Source organism: Sturnira hondurensis, unplaced genomic scaffold, assembly GCF_014824575.4.
Source record: "Sturnira hondurensis isolate 20B ecotype Veracruz unplaced genomic scaffold, ASM1482457v3 Scaffold0011178, whole genome shotgun sequence".
Lineage (NCBI taxonomy): Eukaryota > Metazoa > Chordata > Mammalia > Chiroptera > Phyllostomidae > Sturnira > Sturnira hondurensis.
This window is the reverse complement of record NW_028083809.1, coordinates 1283190-1306730: the sequence shown is the minus strand read 5'-3', so window position 1 is coordinate 1306730 and position 23541 is coordinate 1283190. Positions and strand designations below refer to the sequence as shown.

Sequence of the window (23541 nt, the reverse complement as noted above, 5' to 3'; positions counted from 1 at the left end):
GCTTTTTCCTGACCCTCGAAGGAGCACGTGGAGAGGGGCGAAAGGGTTGTCAGGAGGAAAAACCCAGTTGCATGCTGTACATAGAACATCTGTATATTTTTTTTTACGGAGAAACACATAAAACCACACGAAGTGTTAGAAACTTTCAGGCAGCAAAGGTGATAGACTGACTTAGTGCTGGCCGGGGTGTGGAGAGTGGGCGCCGCATCCACTCCGGGCAGTGCGAACAGGGGCGGCCTCGTGGGCGTGTGTTCCCGTGGCCCCGCAGCTCTGCTTTTCGAAATTGTCCTGAGGAGCCGAAGGACGAAGGCACAGACACATGGCCAGGGGTGTTCACGGGGGCCTGTTGTAACCGACACAGCGAGAGCAAATGGGTCACCTAAATGCCCGTGGTGAGAAACTGGTTTGATTACTACAAATCCATAGTAAACATTGCACATGAAAATGCACACTCAAAAAGTCCTCTCTGGATAAGAACAGGTGTTCTTGACCTTGTACTGAGTGGAAAAGATGGTCTCCAGAGCACGCTGTGGCACGGTGCTCCTCATGTAATGGTGAGCGGGCACACGGAACGGGGTGGTGTGCCCACAGGCACGTGAGCTGAGGGACATCTGCGAGGACAGTCATACTAACAGTGGTTCAAATTGTCCTCACACCACTACAAACTTTTTTTTTTTAATATTTTATTTATTTATCTTTTTAGAGGGGAAGGGAAGGAGAGAGGAAAGAAACATCAATGTATGGTTGCTTCTTGTGCATCCCCTGCAGGGAACTAGCCCCTGCAGGAAACTGGCCTGCAACCCAAGCATGTGCCCTGACTGGGAATCGAACCGTGATCATCTGGTTCTCAGGCCCGCGCTCAATCCACTGAGCTACACCAGCCAGGGCTACAAACTTTTTTAAAAAAGATTTTATTCATTTATTTTTAGGGGGAAGGGAAGGAGAAAGAGTGGGAGAGAAACATCAATGTGTGGTTGCCTCTCATGTGTCCCCTACTGGGGACCTGGCCTGCAACCCGGGCATGTGCCCTGACTGGGAATTGAACCGGTGACCCTTTGCTTCACAGGCCCGTGGGCCAAACTTTGAATTTTAAGAAGGAATATGAGTTTTATAGTCAGGAAAGAATCACAGTTCTCACCTTGAAAGAAATGTGGGGCAGTGTGAGTGCGTGAGCGCTGCAGGCATGGTGCGTGGAAGCATGTTCCAGGCAGGAGGGACCGCAGGCACAGAGAGGAGGGTGGGGAGTGCTGGGAAGGGGGTCTGGCTGCGGCCTGAAGCATGGGGTGGGGGCGAGGCCCTGGGGGAGTGGGCAGTAGATGGGAGCAGTTGCCAGCAGGGCAGCGGCCTGCCCTGGCCAGATTTGATTTCTGCTGCCTCCCAGAGAGTGGCCTCATCCCTCTCAACTGGTGTTGAAGGCTCCCCTATTTTGTCTCCCCCTTCCTCTCTCTATAACTCCCAAGGCTCCCCTTTGTCTGACTCAATCTCACCTCCACTCCTCCATGCCCATTCTAATCCCAATCCCACCTGTCTTTCTGTACTCTGCACCAGGCCTCCTCTGACAGGAAGCCTTTCTGGATTGCAGCAGTTAGCCTGGATTTCTACTCTCCCCCTTGACTTCAGACCCGACCTTAAATTATACCTTAGCTCCTCCACCCGTAGTTGTTTCTTCTTCTAGCACCAGTTGGGGAGGGCCATCAACTAAGAAGTCACGCTCCGACACGTGGGTGGCGGTGATGGGCTGCCTGAGACATACTAGCTTTAGGGTCCTGATCAGGGAGGAGGAAGTGGGCAGAGAGGCACAGGAGTTATTTTGAGCCTACTAGGTCACAGGCATAGTGCCCAACACTGTACATACGTTTTCACACTTACCCCTGTGTCATAGATGAGGAAACTGAGGCCTGGAGGGTCCCATGACAGTAAACTATAGCACTGAGTCCACCCCTGGCACTAACCCCTAAGGCCATTCTCTTAACCCTGGTCTGCTTGTTACCCGACTGGAGGTTGGCTGGGCTGGGCCCGAGGCGGGACTGTCCTGTGCCATGCTGCCCCAGGCCCAGTGGAAATGGACTTTGGGGGCAGGAATGTGATGCCATCTCAGGTGACCCCGTGGAGGGTCTGGGGGACCAAACAGCCTCCCTGTGGGGGCGTTGGGGGTGCGGTTCTCCTCAAGGAAGGAAATCGTGATGTTTCCCTGCGGGGCCAGCCTGCAGGTGCTGTGGAGGGATGTGGCGGGAGGCCCTGGGCGCCCTGGGCGCCCCGCCCAAGCATGGGCTTCCTCACTGGGAGCTCCTCCAGACATAAGGGGTCAGTGAGTGATCAGGGCCAGTTTTGTCTCTGAAGCAACAGCCCACCTGAAAGCCTTACCTGCTGGTCACATCTAGGGTCTTCAACGCCTGAGGGGAAACTTTGGCTCGGGGAGGGTCGGCTGTGCCCCAGGGAGGAGCCAAGTGCCGGGACTAGACCAGAGGGTCACCCCCGTCACCCCGTTGGCCTTGCCCCTGCAGTCCAGGCCGTCTTTGTGAGCCTGGGGGATGCTGGCCCTGGCCTCTGCGGCCCCACTGTGGGCTCCGGACGGCGGGAGAGTCAGGAAGCTTTGGAGGAGTGGGCGCCCAGCGGGAGAGAAGCCAGGCCCTTACCACTAGTGGCAGGTGTCGGAGCTCAGTACCAGCCTTGGCGACTGAATGCGGGTGCCAGCCTGGGGGTGGAGGAGGGGTCCTTGGTGTCTGCGTGTCTGGTGTAAATGCGCCCTTGGTGAGGTCGGTCTACCCAAACTCGGAGAGGTGTGTGCATGACAGGCTGCAGTAGGGGCCGGGACAAACAGTCATCCATGTGTGTTCTGGAAAGTGTCCAGAGAGGCCACAGGCGGGAACAGTTTGGGGAAACCCTTGACTGCCTGGCTACAGCCAGGCAAGCAACAAAGTGGCCGGCGCTTTATGACAGCAGTGTCTTGGAGGGTTTGCCAAGCACTTTCTGTGAAGTCACTGGGACATTAAGCCCTTGGTTCAATTAAGTGGGTTAATACACTCTGTCCGATTCTGATGAATAATCACGTAATGTGATAATAGCAATAATGGCGCTATTAGCTGTGGTTATCACACGTGCCCGCACTGTCCCAGGCACGCAGGGGAGGCGCGGCCCACATTCTCACACGCCCAGGCCTCATTTTCCACTCGTAAAACCCCCCCCTTCAAAGCCTTTCCAGCCCAACTCCCTATATCCATTTTCAGGACAAATTACCAACACTTAAAGAAATTGGTCCATTTTGCATGGAAGCCAAGTCCAAATTACTGTTACTTTCCCCTTTGTGTCTTGAAATTTAAAAAAGAGTAGGGGCGGGGAGGTGGTGGGGACAGGGGACGGAGAGAGGAGGAGGGGGGAAGAAGGGGAAGAGGAAAAACATGTATGAACAAAGAGGAAAAGAACAAGCCTTCCTGTTTCAGTAAAAATGCGTTTCTGGAATGATGTTTCAGTGTACTCAGGCAGAAAAATTAGAAATGGTGTGCTTATTAAATCCTGAGTAAGGCTAAGTAAGCATGACTATTTTTAGTAGTGTAGTAAAACCTTGGTAATTTGGACCTCTTTAATAAAGATTCCATGACCGGGCTGGCAGGCAGGCACACTGTGTGTGTGTGTGTGTGTGTGTGTGTGTGTGTGTACGCGCGCGCGCGCGTGGGCGTGTGTGAGGCAGGGGCACAGAGGGGCTGCTGCATTGTGGGATGTGGCGCGCAGCGAAGAGAGAGGACTCTCCACTCACGATAACTGTTCTTGAACTCTGAGCCCTCTTTGCTCTGCAGTGAAAGATCATGACAAGTTAATCCTCGAATATGCCTCTTGGCACCTACTGATTTGATATCTGCTTCAAGGAGAATGTATTTGAAAACAGTATTTTATTTCTGTAAAAATCTGGAAACGTTTCCCTGACACCGGTCACACTGGTCTCTCCCCAAGTGCGACTGCGTCCCGAGGGTGACCGCCACCCCGGGGTGAGGACCGGGACCTTGGGCAGAAGACCTCCACCTGCCCTCCACATCGCCGGTCCGTCTGTATTTAAAATGATATCGATGGTCTCAGTCCATCATCACAGAAGTGATACGTGTGCAGTGCAAAAAGCTTGGAGAAGACAAATGAAGATAGAACCCATTTCCCCCAAAAAGGCAGCTGATGTGAACACACTGGCGCGTCCAGGAATCTGCGGGTGTAGGGGAACCAGACGGCGCTCTGCTTGGATGTGGTTTTGCAGCCTGGCTTGTTTGGCTTTTTAGAGAGGGGAGCTCAGTAAAAAATAAAAACAAAAGGGCATTGGCAAACCTATTATTTGATTTTATGCTCAACTTGTAGGAAAAAGCCACCCTCCCAGTTGCACACTCTTGCCCACATTGTAGATAACCAGTGAGGGAGGTGTCCTTAATGAGGTCCCACTGCACCCCGAACGCAGGGGTGGACTGCCGGGTGAGGCCCGAGCAGGTCAGCTGTCCCTGGGGCCACCCCAGGGCTGCCCGTGGAAGGGGCCGCAGGACAGGTGTCCTGACAAGCAGCAGCCAGCTCTGAAAGCGGGCTCCACCTTGGGCGTTGTGGGCCCCGGTCTCTGAGTGCCTCTCTGGATGAGGTTGGGACATAGACAGACTTATTTTTTTTAAGATGTTGAAAAATACACACAATGTGAAATTTGCCCTTTTAATCTTTTAAAAGTATACAGTCTGGTGATACTTAGTGGATTGCTGTGCAGCCTTCACCACCATCCGTCTCCAGAACTGTCTTTACCACCCAGAACGAAGCTCTAAATGCGTGAAACGGTAGCTCCCCACCCTGCTGTCCCTACTGCCGCAGGCGCCCCATCCTATTTGCTGTCTGAGTTGGCCCGCCCCAGGCACCTCACCTAAGTGGAACCACAACCATTGTCCTTCTGTGACTGGCTTATCTTATCTCACTCCCCCACGCTGCAGCGTGTTAGGACGGACGCCCTTCTGCTTTACGTCTGAGTAGTGCTGCAGTGCAGGGGTCTCCCGGGTTTGTTCACTCGTCACTTCACAGACACTTGGTGTGCTCCGACCTCTCGGCTGTCGTGGATCATGCTGCCGTGAACGCAGGTGTGCAAAAATCTGTTTGAGCCCCCGCTTTCTTTTGGGTCTTTATCCAGACATGCATTTCTAGGTCGTGTAGTAATTCTGTGTTTAATTTTTTAGGAATTACCATACTGCTTTCCACAGTGGCTATACCATTTTACATTCCTACCAGCAATACACAGGGGTTCCAGTTTTTCCACATCCTTGCCCACACTTCCTATTTTCTGGTTTGTTTGTTTTGGGTGTTTTTCATTTTGTTTTTTCTTTTTTTGGCCGTAGCCATCCTCATGGATGTGAGGTGGTATCTCATTGTGACTTTGATTTTTATTTCCCTAATAACTAGTGATGTGGAGCATCTTTTCATCTGTGTATCGGCTATGGGTGTATCTCCTTTGGAGAACTTTCTGTTTAAGTCTTTTGCCCATTTTTGGATTGGGTTGTTGGGGGCTTTGGGTGGTGGTTGTTCAGACATAATTTTAAAAGCAGTGCCAAGAGCCGGCTGCGCTGAGAGGGAGGAGTGAGTGGAGGAAGGAGAGAAAGGAGTGGGAAGAGGAAGAAAGGGCCAAAATATCTCTTGTGGAGTGAAGGGGGAGGGGCGGCAGCCCCTCAGTACTTTATCCGGCCAGTATTTATTGAGCACCGACTGTGTGCAGACCCTTCTCCAAGTGTTGCTCTCTGCATCTGTTTGCCCTGCATCCTGGTTCTCCGGGCCTGCAGCAGCCCCACCCCGCCCCCATGGGCTCTGTGGGCAGACAGGCTAGGACACGAGTCCCTAAAGCTGCCTTTGGACAGGTTACCAAATGTCCCTGCCCCTTAGCTTCCTCGTCTATAAGATGAGGCTCAGGAGAGAAGTTAAAAGTGCCCAGTGCACAGCCGGGGAGGGAGCAGAATGACATGGGGCCATGAGCCTGCGACAGCCAGAGCAGCTTTGCTTCTGTGCTGAGGCCATCCTGCCCTTGGCCTCCACCCCGCTCCAAGTGTGGCTTCCTGCACGCTGACCTGCCCCTCTGCAGCATCCTGACTCACGGGGTTGCAGCCCCTCCACCCTGGCTGACTCGGGCTCCCTGCAGCCACTTGACAGTGGGCAACACCTGCCAACTGGGGGACAGACCCAGGGCCCTGCGGAGTCAACACAGGAGCTGATGAGTGGGGTTCCCGTGGTGAGAGGGGCAAGGGCTGGGAGGAAGCCTGGGAGGGCTTCCAGAGGGAGGCACACGGCAAGCATCTGTCTTGGATATGAGAAACTTGTAAAACTGAATGAGGTGGGAGTTTGGATTTAGTGCTGGCTATTCCAAGGCCCTGTCTGCCAACCCCATCCTGCAGCCCCCACCCCAGGGCTTCCTCAGTCCCTGTTGTCACCCGTGCCCTTGCTGCTGCTGTCACCCGTGTCCTTGCTGCTGCTGTCTCACACAGTCTGTGAAGTGAGCTCGGTGAAGGCCCATCTCAGGGCCTGGCGCCTTTTTGCTCCCCCCAGAGCCCAGTTGAGCCCAGCCTCTTGACATGAATTATCACCGTTCATCCTGGGCCCCAGTCCCAATACCGGGACAAAGGGGATTCCCTTCTGGAGGCCGGGTAGTGCAGTGGGTGGGAGCGCAGGCCTGGTTGGAGGAACTGGGCGCAGGGCCTGACTCTCTCCCACATGTTCTACTCTATTTTATTGTTTTTGCCAGATGGCAGAGTTTTACGGTTTTACTAACACAAACACAGTGTGCACACAAGCTATCTATTCATTTTTTTCGTTGCACAGCCTGGCATTGGGGCTGGTGACCCTGACAGCCAGCTGGCCTGCTCTGTGCACAGTGATTGTGCAGCTGCGGGAGGAGGTGTTGTGAGCGGGCTCAGCACAGTGACATTTATTGCGCACCCGCAGCACTTCAGGCTCCGTGAGGTTGTGGACCAGGAACCTCCGAAAGCCCCTGGGCAGCGTGGGCTCTGTTTTCGTGTTGCTCCCCTAGCCGGCGCTGGGCTCAAGGTCTGGCCCTTGAATCTGCTGCCCACCCTTTTGTCAATGGCTCTGAGTCTCCGCCAGGCACGCCTAAGTCTGACGTTCCGGTCTGACTGGTGCCGGATGAACTCCTTGGTCCTCTCTTTCACAATCTCGGGCTTCACAAGGGTCTGAGGGCAGCCCTGGGCCCAGTAGGGGACAGCTTCCACCTGTGTAGGCAGCACCAAAGAAGAGAGGAAGAGCAACTCTCCCAATCAGCTGTGCTCCCCAAGCCTCCCTTGCTTCTGGTGTAAGAATAACAAGCCTGCCCTGGCTGGTGTGGCTCAGTGGATTGAGCGCACGCAGGTCTGCGAACCACATGATCTCGGTTTGATTCCCAGTTAGGGCACATGCCTGGGTTAAGGGCCAGTTCCCAGCAGGGGACTCATGGGAGGCAACCATACATTGATATTTTTCTCCTTCTCTCCTTCCCTTCCCCTCTAAAGATAAATAAATAAAATCTTTAAAAAAAAAAGAATAACAAGCCCCTTCCTCCTGTGAGAAGCGAATGTCGAAATTCTTACAGTGCTTGCACGGAACCTGGCACTTGCTCAGTAAGGGCCTGATGTTGGCTATTGATGAAATGATCAACACAGAAAGAAGTGCTCAGGCACCTTCATCCCGTGTTGCAGAGCCCGTACTGGCTGCTGGCCTGCCTGCCCCCAGGCCCCGTGCCCAGTAGAGACTGGGCCTGGCTCCTCTGGGTCTCTCAGGCCAGGTTGCTGAGGGCCCACGTCGAGGGTGGATGGGTCCAGGATTGGGAGGAGGGGGACCGTTGGACGGAGTGGGTAAGTCAGCAGGCAGGGCTGTCAGTCATGACTCACATTGATGGTACCCAGCAAAGCTGGAGTGAGGAAACCAGATTGGACCCCAAATGACATTTAATAATAACACCACTACCATTAATAGTACCCATTTATTGAGCACTCACTATACCAGCACCCCAATTAACATGTTATGTGTATTATCTCATTTAATCCTTTAAACTACTGTGGGAAGTGATTGTTGTTATTCCCTTTTCTGGGAGAGGTAACAGAGGCTCAGAGACATTAAGTCTCTTGCCCAAGGGAACTTGGAGCTGGAGCCAGAACTTAAACTCTTGTCTTAAAGACCCCAGTGGGCGGTTCCTGTGGATTTCAGAGCCAAGCGTGAAGAGCCAAATGGGAAGGTCAAGGGGCATAAAACCATCCCGACTCTCATTTCCCAGACTGGCCCTTTGGTGAGGAGGGCCTCCCATGGTGCTTGGTATGGGGCAGCCCAGTCCAGAGAGTGGACACGAACCGGGTTCAAATCCACTCCATCCCTTCTGGCTGCGTGACCCCGGGCAAGTGACTTACACTCTTTAAGTCTAGGGACCCTTCCTTACAGGGTAGGTGTGCAGGCAAAGGGACTCACCAGTGAGGAGTGTACACTTAGCACAGGACCCTGGGCCGCAAACAGGCTCAGTGAGTGAGGGCACATGCCACTGGGGACAGGAGTCTCCTCCTTGGAACAGCCTTCCCTGGCCACCCTGTTGGAAGCAGGACTTTCATGTCTTCTTACTCACAGCACTCTTTCTTCAAGAGCACTCAGCCCAGTTTGTAATTATACACACGTTTGTTTACTTGTCCCTGAGAGCAGGAACTGTGTCTGTTTTCCACCATTCGACCCCCAGCACCGAGAACAGGAGCGCAGCGGATGCTGGCTGGATGGACGGCACCCCTCCTCTCTTCCTCAGGCAGAGCATGGGTCGGACTTTCCGCCTCCTGTTGGAGCACTGGGCTTTCAGAGCCCTCTGTGTCCCTCCGCCCCTCCTCCAGGGAGGACCCTGCGGCTGGTGCGGCTGGGAAGGGCTGCATTCTATCTGCTGTGCCCGCCACACAACAGCTGGGGCGGCGTCGCTGGGTGGGGCCCCGCGGCTGGGTCTTGCACTCACCTGGTTGGCCGTGATCCTTGGCGAGTGACGGGCTCCTTCTGGGGCTTCTCTGACCTCTCCACCCTTCTGCAGCTGTTCCGCCCGTGCCCGCCATGGCCACGGCCACGGCCACGGCCACGGCCACAGCGAGTCTCCACTAGAGCCTGTCTTCACCCCTCTCTCACCTGGAGCCGGGATTTTCTGGAGAAGCTTCTCTGCCTCCCACTTCCCTCCAGTCCCACCTACTTCTAGGTCTCCCCTGCCTCCTGCCCTCAACTGAGACCAGGGCCCCTTGGCCTTGGCAGATGTGTGAGGCTGAGGAAGGCGCTCGGAGTCCAGATGTGATTGTGTTTATGTTTCCAGAGAGTGAGGGGTCGGCGCTCTGGACTGGAGCCGCTGGGGGAGGGGTGGTCTGGCTCCAGCCCCCCCCCCGCTTGGCCTTCCCTCCCCCACCTCGCCCCTCCGGCCTGTGTATCTGACCCTGCTCCGCTCAGAACTCTGCGCTCCCAGTCCTGTGGCACCAGGCCGGGCCGTCCTCCAGGAAGGGCCCTGCCTCCTTCCTCGTCTGAGGGTGAGAAGAGCAGCGAAGGGTGCCTACCTGGCTTTGGGGCCTAAAGACTTGACTGCACGTGAGCTTGGCCCAGCTACCTCCGTCAGGCGGCTCCTGCGGCGGAGCCTCCATTCGCTTCTGTCATCTGAGTAGCGGGGATAACGCCCCTGACCTCAGAGGCAGTGCCGACGTGGTTTGAGAACATGCGCCCGGGGCTCTCCAGCCCTTAGTTCGTGACTAAGCCCACGGATGTGCCCGCTCCCAGCTCGGCCGGCCGGCCTCCCTCTGTCCAGCTCCGGGGCAGGGCCACTCCCTGTCCCAAGGTGATCCTGAAGCAGAATTACCAACTCCTTTCCCCTCTGCCGCAGCTGCAAGTATTTTGTTTCGCCATCAGAAGTGACTGACTTAAGGAAAGCAGCATTTTACAGGCAGTTTACAGGCTGGTCTTGTTCAGTAGTTTCCAAATGCTGGGGGAAGGTGGAGGTAGCCCGGAGCCTCCAGTAAGTTAGGATGGAAGAGAAGTGAGAAATGCGTTCTGTGTGTTGGACAATTTCTGTGGCAAGCTACACACCCCTGGATGGCACTGGGGGCAGATGAGGGGAGGAGGGGGACCCCGGCTATGTCCGCGCACTTGGCATCCACAGACCCCCTGGAACAGCCTGGGCAGGGCTCCAAGGTGGGCTTGCCGGCCCGCAGGAGAAAAGGCAACCCCAGACCCAGAGAGGCTCTCGGCAGTCCAGCCCCTCCGCGCTGGGCGGGCAAGGGTCGCGCACACTCCGAGAGCCTGGAGGGTCACTGCAGAGTCAGCGGCCGGGGTTTGAGCGGGGCTGGGAGGCAGTCCGGGTTAGGGCGGCCAGCGCCTGCAGCGCGAAGGCTGAGCAGCCTCGTGGGTGAGCGCCCGGCACAGCGTCGCACAGATTGGGAGCTCGGGGTGCCCCGCAGCGCCCTCACAGGAGCCGGGCAGACAGGTGGTGCGGAAGCAGGGGCACGGGCCCCGGCGGGGTGCGCCTCCGTCTTCCCTCCTACCCTCGGGGCCCTCGGTGGCGAATTTCCCTTTCTGCCCGCCTCCCTCCTCGGATGAAAGAAGGAGTCGGGGCTCGGCGGTGGTTAGCACGCTCGTACTATGGTTTTAATAGACGTACATGGACAAGTCGATATAGACAGATTTATAATTCTATACAGTCAGTCCGACATACACAGGGACGCTGTAAACAGGGGAGCGGGCCGGAGAGCGGGTGTGCAAAGTGGGCGCGGCGTGAGGCCCTGGCCGCGCCCCGAGCTCTCCCGGCTCGACTCTGGCACGGAGGGCAGCAAGGCGGCGCTGCACCGGGACCAAGGGGCCACCTCCTAGCCTGGGAGCGGAGCAGAGGGCCTGGGCCTGGGGCGACGCTTGGGTACCCGGAGCCGAGGCCACTCCATCCTCTCGCCACCAGCTGTGGCGACGTAGCCTTAGCATAGTTTTCTCGGGGCGCTCCAGGGCTGCGCAAGGCTCCTCGGCGAGTCCTCGGTCCCGGGCTAGACATCGTCATCCCCAGCTGAACGCCCGCTCCAACTCGGATCCGGATCTAGCTAAGGTTCGCTCAGCCAGGCCCAGCTCGGAGAGGGCATCTTGGTTCGCACTGGACCGAGGCCAGGATCCCGGGTCCCGGGCGCGTCCAGTTCACCGGGGCGGCGGCGCAGCCCGGGCCCAGTGCTGCAGGAACGCGGACTACGAGAGCGTCCTCTAGGGCTTCCCGCGCCGCGCCCCTGCGCGGAGGGGCCCGCTGCGGCCCAGGGGAGCGCACACACACCATCCGCACCATCCCGAAGGAAATTGCAACTCATCCGTTTTTTTTTTTGCGGCATTTTGCTCCGACGTCTTTTTGTTTTGACTGGTTTTGGAGGGCAGAGTGGGGTCCAGAAAAGCAAACACAAAACCAACCCGGAGTGGGGTGAAGGAGGAGGGGACGGCACAGGCGCGCGGCCGGGAGCTGCACGCGTCCTCCGCCCCTGCGCCCTGCGGCCCGCGCGGCCCGGCGGGGCGGTCAGCTGTTGTACTGGCAGGCGTTGAGGCCCGAGGCCGGGCCCTGCAGGCCGCCGTAGCCAAACGACGAATGCTGCTTGGACTTGAGCCGCAGGCTGGCTAGGCTCGAGTTGCACGTGTCCCGGTAGACGCTGTAGGGCGAGGCGGGTGTGCCGTATGGGCAGGCGCCCGGGGACATGGCCGAATTAAGCGAGGAGCCGGTGAGGTTGTTGATGTTGTTGAGCCCCGAGTTAGGCATGCCGGGCACGGCGCCCGGGCCCATGCTCGAGGGCATGGTCATGGAGGAGATGGAGCTGGGTGCTGAGAACATGGACTGCGACGACAGCGGGCTCATGGAGTTGAAGAAGGTGAAGCTCTTGGTGGAGAGCGGCGCTGGCGCCAGGCTCTTGGCGGCCCAGTTGTTGTAGGAGTAGCCGGCTGCATACACGTCCTCGTAGGGCTGCACCAAGCCGCTGAACTGCGGCACGTAGCCGCCCTTGCACAGGTCCAGCTGCTGGTTACGCTCGCGCTTCCGCCACTTGGCTCGCCGGTTCTTGAACCAGACCTGGAGGAACCGGGCAGGACAGGGGTCAGGGCGGCTCGGGGCGGGAAGGCGCCCCCCGCCCCCCTCCTTCATTCTGAACGTAGTTTCTTCGACATTTCCGCCCCTGCCTTTTCTCCATAATGGTCGCTTTCCTGTCCCTAGAAAATACTAGTGTTTCTCTATTCCTGATCTCTATCCCCTTCCCCAAATTAAATCCCTTGTCTTCTCTTACTACCGATCCTCTAGTTTTAACAAATATTCGTTATTTCCTTCCTCTCTCAACCCGGCCATCTTCTGCTTTCTCCCCCTAACGGGCTCCTAGCTGTCTCCTAAACAGCCGGTCCTTTTTCTTCTCCCTCAAATACAAAAGGTGTTTTTCTTCCCTGAAACTTAGGATCTTTCTGCTCCCCCCACCCCCAACTCGCCAATCTGCTTTTCATTCCTCATGTGGTCTGTTTCCACCTTTATTTGCAATATTTGATATTCTCATTTCTTTCTCAAACGTTTTTTTGTTTGCTAGCCGAACCGCTTTCTTCTCTTTTAAACCATCCATTTTCTTCGTTACCCCTATTTTGATTCCTCGCCAAATATTTAGTGTTTTCCTTGCTTTCCAAATATCTGACCTTCAATGATTTCTCTTAGTAGTTGATTCTTGATTTTCTCAAACACTTGATTCTTTTGCGTCTCTTAAATATTTAATTTTATCTCTGCCACCTAAGTATATATCAAATATGTTTCTCTACGAATATTTAATTTCCTTTCACTTCTTACTAGTTTCTCTCGAATGTACCCCTCCACTTTCTCCCACAAAGTTGATTCTGGACTCCTTGTTTCCACACCTATCTTTCCGATCCTCACCCATCTTCCTTCCCCCTGCATGCCCTCTGCCCTTTTTAGCAGCCCTCCAGCCCTGGGCTGTGTTTCCGCAGCTGCTCGACTGACCCTGTAGCTCAGCCTTCCTCAGTCTCCAGCATTGAGCTGCCTGATTCCACCCGCCCCCCACCCCCACCCCATAACCGGGCAGGATTGCAGAGTGCGTTTCACCAGGCTGGCCGGCTTGACGGGGGGAGGAGTGAGAGTTGTAGCAGGGAGTCCAGGTAGGACTTTGGTCTGGCTTGAGACATGCTCCCAATATGATTAAATATTTGTGCACCAGAGACGAAATTATTCCCTGCTGCTTCAGTAGGAGAGCCCTACTCTTACTGGGAGCAGAAGGGCGAGGAGAAGTAGGGTGCAGTCTGGTGTTGGTAAGAAACCTTGTATCTCCAAGGGGACTCGACCTGACAGTCACACACCAGAGCTACCCCCCACCCCAACCTGACCCCATCCCTACAGGAAATGGAATTAGGGAAAAGGCCCGGCTACTGACGGACTGAATGGCGAGGGACGAGTCAGGAAGACAAGCCCAGCAATTTTGGAGAAGCTGGGATGGATGGGGCCACTGGTCCAGGAATTTTTGAGACCCCGAGACTAGGCACCTTTCAGGCCTCTGGCAGGCCACCTTTCCCTTTTTGGGGGGGTGGGGTGGGGGTGGGGCACCAGCAGCTCTGAGGTCCCCAGCAGTGGGGAACCCTAGGCGCTGTCTAGGGTGGCCCCAACGGGGTAGGCCCTGGGCCATACAGGGCACGTTAAGTTTCCTGGGGCCACAGGTCTTCGGGCTGGGGCTGCGGTAGAGCCAGAGGGTCGGTCGAATGCGCGTCAGAGAGATCCGGGACAGCAGCAGCCGCAGCAGCCGCAGCAGCCGGGGGTGCTAGTGGCCAAAGGGCATGGCAGTGGCAGGGCAGACGCGGCCTAGGGTGGAATCTGCCACAGTGGGAAGAGGGGGGAAAATCTGCGTAGTGGGAAACAGTGAAAAGCCTGAGCGCGGCTCTAGCTTTCGAGGGCTGCGGCCGAGGCGCTGGCAGCAGCAGCCGTGTGTGCGCGCGCCCCGGCTCACCCTCACGCGCGGCTCTGTGAGGTTGGTCCACACGGCGATCTCCTCCCGCATGCTCATGTCGGGGTAGCGGTTCCTTTGAAAGGTGGCCTCCAGCTCTTGCAGCTGCTGGCTCGTGAAGTGCGTGCGCTGTCGCCGCTGCTTCTTCTTCTTGGCGGGGTCCTCCGCACCTCCGCAGCCCGCGCCGCCGGCGCCGCCGTCCTCCGGCCCCTTGGGCTCCCCGCTACGCTCCTTCTCTGAGGCAGGCAGGACGGGGCTCCGGTCACCTTGTGCCTAAGCCCTTGTGTATCACATCCCGGCTCCATCGAAGGACCTGCCATCAGCGCCCTCCCTCCTGCCGGGGGCCCTGGAATTGTCTCCACTGGGAAGCGCCCACCAGGCGCCTTCTGGCCAGTAGCCGCCTCTAGTCTGGGGTGCCTGGAGAGGAGCCCAGCCCAGCAGCCCCACCGCCCCGCCGCCCCGCCATGGGCCTGGGCTTCTGGCAGGGCAGGGCCCGCTCTCCCAGCTTGGCTCAGGCTTAGGCTTCAGCCCTACTTCTAAAGTCACCACAAATGTACCATATTCAAGAGTGGGTCTAAATTTGAGGGAAGTCTCTGCTTTTCTGAACTAGGATTAAATTTTTCTAGCCTTAAGCTAGTGGCTCGGTGAGCCTGAGCCAGGCGGCGCGACACGCAGCCCCTCTACTCTCTTCTCTCCAGGGCTGCGTGGGAGCCGCGCAGGGCAGGCCCACACAGCCCCGTTCTGGGCCTCAGCTGCAGGCCTCCCGTCCCGAGGCCCAGGAAACTTCTCAGGCTGCAGCCCAGGCCAACAGACTTCGGTCTAGGAGACCGAGGACTGTTCTGGCCTCTCTCCTTTGTAACTACACAAAACACAAGCAGTCGTAGAAACATCGAAACATACAAAAAGAACTTATTAGCAAAACACAGAAGCCCCGAAAAGTTCACAGCTCTATGCCTAAAAGTATAGAAAGGGCCACAAACTCAAAAACAGGTGGGAACACAGAGCTGATGCAAAAGTAAGGCGCCAGAAACACACCCCTAACTAAACACAGTGCGTGGTGCACAAGCGCCAGGCGGACGGCGTTTCCTTCTCTGGGATTTAAAAATCAATGCCCCATTGGAGAGGGCTTTTTAACCCCTTCTCAATAATGTGCTTCCAAAGGTAACATTCAAGTCTCAGGGAAATCGAACACTATAGTTAGAAAACTTAAACTCCCCGAATTAACACCGGATTTTGAAAAACTACCGAGAAACGCGCCATTTTGGATTGACTTTTAAAATTCTCCCTAAGAGCAATGTTGCATGGAGATATTTTAAATTCCAGAGAAATATGTCTATTAGAGTAATTCTTTCTGTATAGAAGATACAGTAAAAAATTTAAATCTACCCTCACACGTTTGTTTTTTTAACTATGTTTCTCTAGGCTTTAAAAATAAAAACTAAGCAAAGGCCTCGCTTAAAACTTTTGAAAACAAAAGCACAGCTCAGCGTTGTTTTTCAAAACCAAGCAAACAGAACTTCTCAAAGTCACTCCGGGATGCAAAACAGAAACAAATGGAGATTAAAAACCCGTAGAGAAACACTCCGCGGTGGAGAAATAATGAACGCGGAGCGGCGGGCGGCTCGGGGAGCGGGAGCTGGCAGGGACCCAGGCAGCCGGCCGGCGGGGATCGGCCGGGCGCTGCTCGCACCGCCTGCCCCGGGGCCGGAGGAAGAGCTGGACTCCCAACCGCGGGGCGGTGTCGAGGAGACGCGGCCAGCGGAGTCGGGGCACGGGCTGGGCGGCCCCTGGCTCCCGCGACCCCTCGGGTAGGGGGTCCTGTCCCGAGCCCCGCAGCACCCACTGGCCCGCCGTTCCGTTTTCCTTTTCCTTGGGGGTTGTCGCCCCCCTCGCCCCAGTTTGCTGTCCTGACTCTTCCCGCCGCCCCCTCGCTTCGGCGTCCCCTTCTCAGGCGGGCACCCCGCCGGCGGGGCTGTGCCGCTCTGGGCACTTTTCTCTCGCCCGCCGCCCCCTGCCCTTCTCGGTCTGCGCCCCTCGGCCCCAGCGGCCCGCGGCGCCCGGCTGACCCAAACCCACTCCCCACTCCGTCTCTGCTCCCGGCCACGGGGGGCTGTCAGTTCGCCTCCAGGGCCGTGGATCGGCGCACCGGCCGGTCTCGGGGCGAATGGGGACCGCGTGGAAGCGCCTTGGTGGGGCAATAAACGTCCGTTGCCGACGGAGAACCGGAGAGGGAAAGGTCCCGACCCGAGGCGTGGAAGCCGGGCCTGCGCCCCGCGCCCGACGCCCGGGCGGGCTCCGTGCGCGCCTCCGGGCGCTGCGCTTACCTGGCAACTCCGTGTCCGACGACTCGCTGGCGGAGTTCTCCAGCGGCTCGCGGGGGTCGGCGGCGCGGGCCAAGTGGAAGGCGGGCCCCATGTCGTGCGGCGGTGGCTGCGGTGGCCGCAGCCCCTCCAGGCTCATGCCCCCCTTGAAGGCGTCCATGGAGGCGGGGACCGCAGCGGGCGCTCCCGGGGCCGGGACTGGGCCGCCCGGCCGCCCTGGCTGCGACCTGAGGGGACAAGAGCGCAGCGCCTAAGCGGCCACCCCCCAGGGCTGCCCGCGCCCGCAGCGTCCCCGCGCCCGCCCCATGGGCCGCCTGGGGCTGCGGGGCCGGGCGGGCGGCAGCAGCGGCGGTTCTTCGCGACCCGGCGCCCGGCTTCGCGCTCCGCTCCCGCCGCTCGGGCCTCCGCCGCCCGCCCGGCCCCGGCTCCGGCTCCCGATCCGGGGCCGGTTTCTGAGGCTCCGGCCGGCGCCGGCAGAATCCGTCTTAAAGCGACAGCGCGAACCGCCAGGTTCCAGCAGTCCCCGCGCCGGGGGCGGTGGGTGGGGTGGGCCCGGTGGGAGGGGGCGGGGAGGCGGGAGCGAGCGGGCGAGGGCGCGCGGGCGGGATCCGGGCCCGAGCCGCCCGCCCTCCCCGCCTCGCCCGCGCCCTCCTCCGGGCACCTTCCCTCGCCTCCCCGCCCCCGCTCCCCACCCCCCGCGGCCTCTCCCTCCTTCCCCGGTGACACACCGAGTTCTCCCCGGGCCGCACAAAAGAAACGCGTCGGGCCTGCAAGTCCCGCGCCCACCTCGAGCCCCGAAAGGCTCGTTTCGCTCAGAAGCGACTCTTGTCTGGGCCGAGAAGTCCCCAGCCCCCGGGCGAGAACCGCTCAGGAGCAGAGCACGTTCCCTAAGCAGGATCGCACCCAGCGGGCGCCTCCGCGCCGGGGCCGGGCAGGGGCAGAGCCCGGGCCCGTCCCGCCAGCTCCCAGCAGCGTTCTCGTCGAGGGGCCACCGGCCCCTCCTTCCTCAGCCTCTTCTCCGGGGACCGGAGCCCAGCTGAGTGACAGCAGCCTGCGCTCTAATGGGCCCCCGGATGCTGCCTCCTAATTAGCTTGGACCCTCTCCCCCCAAGGCTGCTTCTTAGGCCCTCGCCTCTGCACCGCAGTCAATTTTCCGGGATTGGGATAGAATTGATGGCTTCTAATCGGATGAGACGTTTCTGTTGGCTCCAGGCATTTGGCGAGTGCCGCAGGAGACCCCAAGAACCCCGCCGAGCTCCACAGCCTCTTCTGTGGGGCTCTCTCCCCTCGCTCTGCACCTTTAACCGTGTGGTCAAATCCACCAAGCACCGGGTGGGCCTCTGCCCTTCAGGGCAGGTTCGTTGCCGCCTGAGGCCTCCACTGGGGTCTCGCAGGGCTGCAGTCCGGGGCCTTGGGAGGCCAGGTGAGGGCACTTGCCCAACCTCGGGCCGCAGCCCAGGAGGCCTACCGGAGCTTCTCTCCCGCACCTTCTCTTGCCTGCTCCCGGGAATGATCCCCTCCTTGAATCCTCCTCCTTCAGTGGAGTTTGTTGAAGGATTTTGCTCAGCAATTGTTAACTGGCTCTGAAACCTCAGAGTCTTGCGTAAACAAGTGACAGCTGGGGCGGCAGGGTGCAACCCTGACCTGTTTTCCGGCCACAGCTGGACCCTGGGCCGCCCTCCGCTCCTCACCTGCTTACCAGTCCCCCCAGACAGAAGCAGCGCAGGGCTGGACAGTGCCCTGGGGAGAAACACAGTCCTACTTCCAGGCCCAGTGCCTTCCCCCAGGGCACAGTGCATCCTCATCTCCCCCTGGGTGTGTGCGGGGTGTCTCTGCTTGGGAGGGAACATGCAAGCTGTTAGCCTTTGGGGTGCTCTGCAGGCACTGCCTTGAGCCCTCACTCTGGCTCCCCTCAGAGGATGACCCCAAACCGAGCTCCTTGGTGAGGACCGCAGGAGCAAAGGCAGGGTGGAACCAGGCCTGCCTCACTCCCTCAGCCTCACCCCAAGGCCCGCAGCTCTGGGCCCCCGGTGGGGAAGGCACAGTTCCTCGGGGCCTGGCCCGAGCTCACTGGGTGCTCATGAGCACAGGGGCAGGGTCTGAGGCAGAGGCCAGAAGCATCTCGGAGTTGGGCTTGGGGCGCCTCAGCTAATCTTGCCCTTTCCTCCCGAAGGGACGTTTCTGTAAGTTGAGCACCCCCTCTCCAGCATGTGTGGGGGCATGGTAGGAGGGGGACTTGGTGAGGTAGGTTGCCCAGCATTTGCCATCAGTCCCATCTTTTGCCACAGTTCTTGGCCGAGTCTCTGAGGCAGCAGGTACCTCGGAAGTCCCCAGGTGCTGTCACACGCCCGCCCGGGAGTAGCCCTTCACCTACAATGCTGTGGCTGCCTTTACTCGGACTGGACAGCTTGCCACGGGCAGGGCACAGGAGCGTGCACACACACCCAGGTGTGCACGCACACAAGTGTGCTATGTACCCACAGACACTCATACTCACTGCATCCTTACACAGAGTGCCAAGTGCGGTCACATGGGTGTGTGCACCACCAGGCCTCGGGTCCCAGAATACCGGTGATGTTTGGCACAGAAACTGGCTGGTAGGGGAAAGGAGGTGTGTTCAGGCCACAGTGGGAAGCACAGTGCTTTCCGGGTGGGGACACGGGATAAACGGTCTGCCTGTGGGTATCATGGGGTTGAGGGTCACAGCCCATTCACTCCCCAGAGGGTCTTAAGAATCAGGCCTTCCATGGATGGGGACTGTTTTGTGATTCTGCAGCTTTAACTATTCAGTCTGGGGGCTTGCATCACTCACTCTTGATGGATTTAATGCAGTTATTGAGCACCTGCTGTGTGCCCCTCTGGACCCAAGCCTCTGGCAGCCAAAGTACTCCCTAAACCTGGGGATATCGACGCCTGCTCTGTGGACAGAAAGGCCCTCGGGCTGTTGTGGGCAATGCTTCGTATGTCCAGGGCCCTGAGCCCCAGAGAGGGGCTGAGCTTCTTGGGGGCTGAGCCTCTCGGGGACTGCCCAGGCGAATCTCTGCTGGATCCAGGCAGTGCTGAAGGAGCATGGGCCCCTGGCCTGCTCCCGGGTGTTGCGGAGAAGGGACCTGGGCGAGCTCTCTCTCCTTCCCCAGCCACACCCTCCGCCAGCCACTACCCCAGGCAGGATAGGGGCTTCTTTCCTTCACTGTCACAGCGCTCTCTCTCTCTCTCTCTCTCTCTCTCACACACACACACACACACACACAAACGGGACAGGAGGCAGCTGTCTTTCAGGAGTAAAAGTAGGGGTCCAGTGTTCCCCGGTTTGCTATGTGACCTTGGGCAAGGTTTGGCCTGTGCTGTGCCTCAGTTCCCCTGTCCAAATGGGACACAGCCATCCCCGTCTACTGCTTCAGCCTCCAGCTCACTGGACAATGGGACATGAGGAGAGGAGGGAAGGGGGCTTTCTGGTGTTGGAACCAGGTGCCCTGTTGTCCACCCTCCAAGCCACACAATGCTAACAGTGATTTTGTGACTTTCAGAGAAGTTGGGACTTAAAAGTCCTGACTGGGCTGAGCAGAGAGGAGCCTGGCTGCCGTTGGGTTAAGTACACACTTGGGACTCCTCCTGAGGCTGGACTCCCTCATGACGGACTCTGCTCCCAGGAATGGTTTGGGACTTTTATTTGGGAAGGGTGGTTGGAGGGTCCTCATGGAGGGCATCCTTCCACTCATTCATGGGTGGAAGGATGCCCTCCACCCAGCCCTAATCTTCAAATACGAATGGAGGGATTTCAGGAAAAGGGAAGGAATGTGCCATGGCTTGCCCCCAGGGCCATCCACAGCTCTCCGGGACATTCCAGCCCTAAGCCTCTTTAGGCCCGTGGAGAAGTTCAAACTAGAAAACCCAGTTTTGGGAGTGCAGATGGGACCACCTACGGCCTTCCGCCTGGTCTAAGACCCCCTCCCCAATAAAAGCTTTTATTTCTTTGAATGTAATTGCTGGGTGAGGGGGCAAAGGGGCGCTCAGGTAGGCGCTGAGAGCAACCTCACGGGTTATCGAGGCTTCAGGGGACCTCAGCCTGAAGCTTCCTGTCAACTGGGTTTTCCTTTGCCTGACCTGGTGGGGAGAGAGCTGGGGTGTATTCAGGCAGGATGGCTAGGTGGGGTGCCCGTGGAACCCTGGAACTCAGAGCTCTTGCCAGCAGCTGGCGAGGACCCGTTGGTGTCCCTGCTCATGGCTCACGGGACTCCACCGTGGGTATCTGATTCCCAAGAACGGCTGAGCCGAGCAAGAGAGAAGGCTAGGAAAGTGGCAGTGGCTGGTCGAGTAACTGGGAAGCAGAGGGTCGGTTTGGGCAGTATCTCAGTCTCCTCTTCCCAGGAGCTGCTTTGCAGAGAGAAGGGCACTCTGAGCCTGGCTGCACGGTCAGCGGATGCCGCCTCTATGTCTTACAGTACAGGAGCCCAGTCTCCAGGTCCCATCTGCTTTCTTTCCTCCCGGTGAAGATCAGGAGCCCTCAAGCATTCTGGCGAAGGGGCAGGGGCCCAGCAAGCCCCTTCCTATGCCGCCCCTGCTGCCCGCAGCTTTTGCCGTTCCCCAGAGCCCGCGTCCTCCACCCGGTCAGTGGACAGCAACCAAGGTTGCCTCTCTCTGGCCCTCGTGGCTGTCAGAGGCCATTGGGATGCCAAGAGAACACTGAGCCTCCGCTTCTCAGAGAAGTCGACTCAAACATTTTAAGATTAAGGGAATCCCTAAAGACGAAAACCTCGGAACCAGGATTCCAGCCTGGGGCTCCTATTTCTGCGGTGCCGGCCCCGGTGCTCTCGTCTGACCCGCGCTGAATCCGCGTGGATTCAGGAGGCTGGTCCAAGTCGGGGCTCCAGACCCGGGTCTGGAGAAGCGGCTGTGTGCTCGGGAGCGCTGCGTCAACAACTACACCCTGGAAGAAGCCCCAGGAATGTCCTTATTGAATTTTGCGAAGAACATCTGGGGCTTCTCTCAGGGTAAGAAAAGGCCCGACCCACGCCAGCGAGGTAGGCAGCGGGGCCGGGGGCGCCTCCGGGTCGTCGGGGGCCGCGGCGAATAGCGCTGCAGTCGCGGCCGACGGCTGTGGCTTTCCTGCGGCGTAGCTGCCCTAACGAACAAGCGAACCAACGAAGCGGTTTCGTTTAGGGAAAATACCCTCTTGACACGAAGCTGGAGCAGAAGCCCCCGGCGCACCTAGGGGCCATCGTTTCCCCTCGTGCCGGGGCCCCGGTGCCGAAGCGCGGCGGGGAGGGCAGGCGGCCCGGTCGCCCGCCGTTTCCACCAGAGGCCCCCGGCGGCCCTGCCGCCCGGAGGGGCTGCGGGAGCCGTCCAGGGCTGTGCCCTCGAACCTCCTGCCCTTTCGGGGTGCCCGGGGCCGAAGCGTGGGGTGGGCCCGCCGATTAGGTGGGGTAGCACCAGCCGTGGCAGCTGTGACACCGAGCTGGACGCGTACACCAGCGGCTCGCGCTGCCCCGATGGCGCCTGGCCTTCCTAGCGCTGCGCGCAGTCCCGCGCCGCCGGCCGGACCCCGCGTACGCCCGGAGCCACCGGCGGGGAACCCGCCCAGCACTTCCCGGCGCTCCAACACCGCGGAGCCCGAAAGCCCGCGTCCCGGCGACTCTTACCCCACCCGGGCTGCGCTGTGTGTGCGGCTGGTGTGCTCTGCGCGCGGTGGTCAGGGACTCCGGCTCGTGTTTCGGCTCCTGCCGGCCCCGGCTCCGGCTGCGCCTCCAGCTCCACGCGCGCGTTCGCCCCCGCTGGTTCGCTACATCCCAGCGTGCACGGTCCGGGCTGCCTCGGCCGGCCCGCTCCTCCCGCTGCCGCCGCCCGTCGCCCGCGGGGAAGGCGGGGACACGGGCGGGGAGGCGGGAAGTGGGGAGGGGAAGCCAGGCGCTGGTCTGGACTAGCGGGGAGGGGCAGCGTGCAGTCCTGCGGGCTAGGGGTCCGGGCCTCCCTCGGGGCGCAGGCAGGGGTCCTCCCCGCAGTGGCCGGGACCTGAGGCCCGGGAGCAAGCCTGGGAACTGGCTCGCGGAGGAGGGGCCCGGCCGCAAGCGGACGAAGCCCAGACGGGTCCGGGCCTGGCCCGTTGCACGTTCTCTCCCTGGGGCTCAGTTTCCCACCTGGCCCGGAGCTCCCTTTAGTCGGGGTCTGGTCAGAATTTTCTTGGGTCCTGCCAGGTGACAGTCAGGACCATGTTCTGCGATTCGACCTTTTCCCCTTTCCGCTCAGCCTGCGGGAGGGAGCCGGTCTTGCGTGTTGGCAGAGAGAGTCGCTGGCGCAGAGCTCGGCAGCCTAGGAAGTGTGAGGACAGACCCCAGGGTGTGCGTGTGTGTGTGTGATTGGGGAGGGAGGGCACCCACCCGACTTGCCCTGCCTGGAGGATCCCCCTCCCCCACCCTCCTCTCAGGGCCTGGGCTGACGAGGAACGGGGAGAAGTCCCAACAGGGACAGACGCCTCTGTGGCCCCTAGTCCAGCTCCTCTCCTGCGCGCCCACCAGCAGCGGCCCTTCTCGCCCCGGCACAGGGGCGACGCCAGCGTGAGGCCTTATTGGCTTCTCCCTGGCTGGTGGGCTTTGGGAGATGGGCAGGACTTGAGGGAGACCGAGTTCATTTGCAGGTGACTGCTCTCCAACGTTGCCCATGGCCAGGTAACCTGGAAGGGAAGCCTCGTGGGGGAAGCAGGATCCTGGGGGAAGCCAAATGGCCGCACAGGCTCCTGCTTCCCCCAAGCTCCCAGTCTGAGCCTGCTGCTGCAGGGGGCCTTGGGATGAGACACCAGTGCGGTGGGTCAATCCTCTAGGGTCCCCCCTCTCGGTTAGGAGCTGGGGGCCTGCTCACAGACAGGCAGCCGCAGGGTTCTGGGGCTGCAGCTTTGGCCCAAGGTGCCAGGAGATGGCAGTGCCGTGGCCAAGCATCAGTGTTTCAGGAGGTGCTGTCAGTGGCGGCGCCTCCCTGCCTGTTTCTCCCTGACAGCTGCTGCGGCAGAGGCCGCCCCTGGTGCCAGGCCAGGCGCCCAGCTCCCCAGCAACTCCAGGGCCCACGACCTAAAATACGGAGACCCAGGATTCCTCTCTGAACATCCAGATTCGGAAGCAGGCTTGACCCAAGCCTGAGAGGCTGCGGGGCTCAGACCCAGAGGGGTGGCCCCTTATCCTGTCCTGATGTTGAAGGATGCCACAGCCTCCCTTCTGCTCTCAACAGCAGAACCACTTCTCCAGTGTGTATGGCTGGGCGCA

General features: G+C 59.2%; 1 protein-coding gene across 1 annotated transcript; it reads right to left on the bottom strand.

The window, feature by feature from the left end:
* Positions 1-8934: 8934 nt before the first annotated feature.
* PITX1 (paired like homeodomain 1) lies at positions 8935-22084 on the bottom strand. Its single transcript, XM_037059504.1, has 5 exons — positions 21931-22084; positions 16295-16518; positions 13974-14206; positions 11468-12058; positions 8935-8945 (listed from the first exon to the last, which is right to left on the bottom strand). The coding sequence occupies exons 2-4, from the start codon at positions 16449-16451 to the stop codon at positions 11516-11518; spliced, it is 933 nt and encodes a 310-aa protein (XP_036915399.1). The 5' UTR covers positions 16452-16518; positions 21931-22084; the 3' UTR covers positions 8935-8945; positions 11468-11515.
* Positions 22085-23541: the final 1457 nt, after the last annotated feature.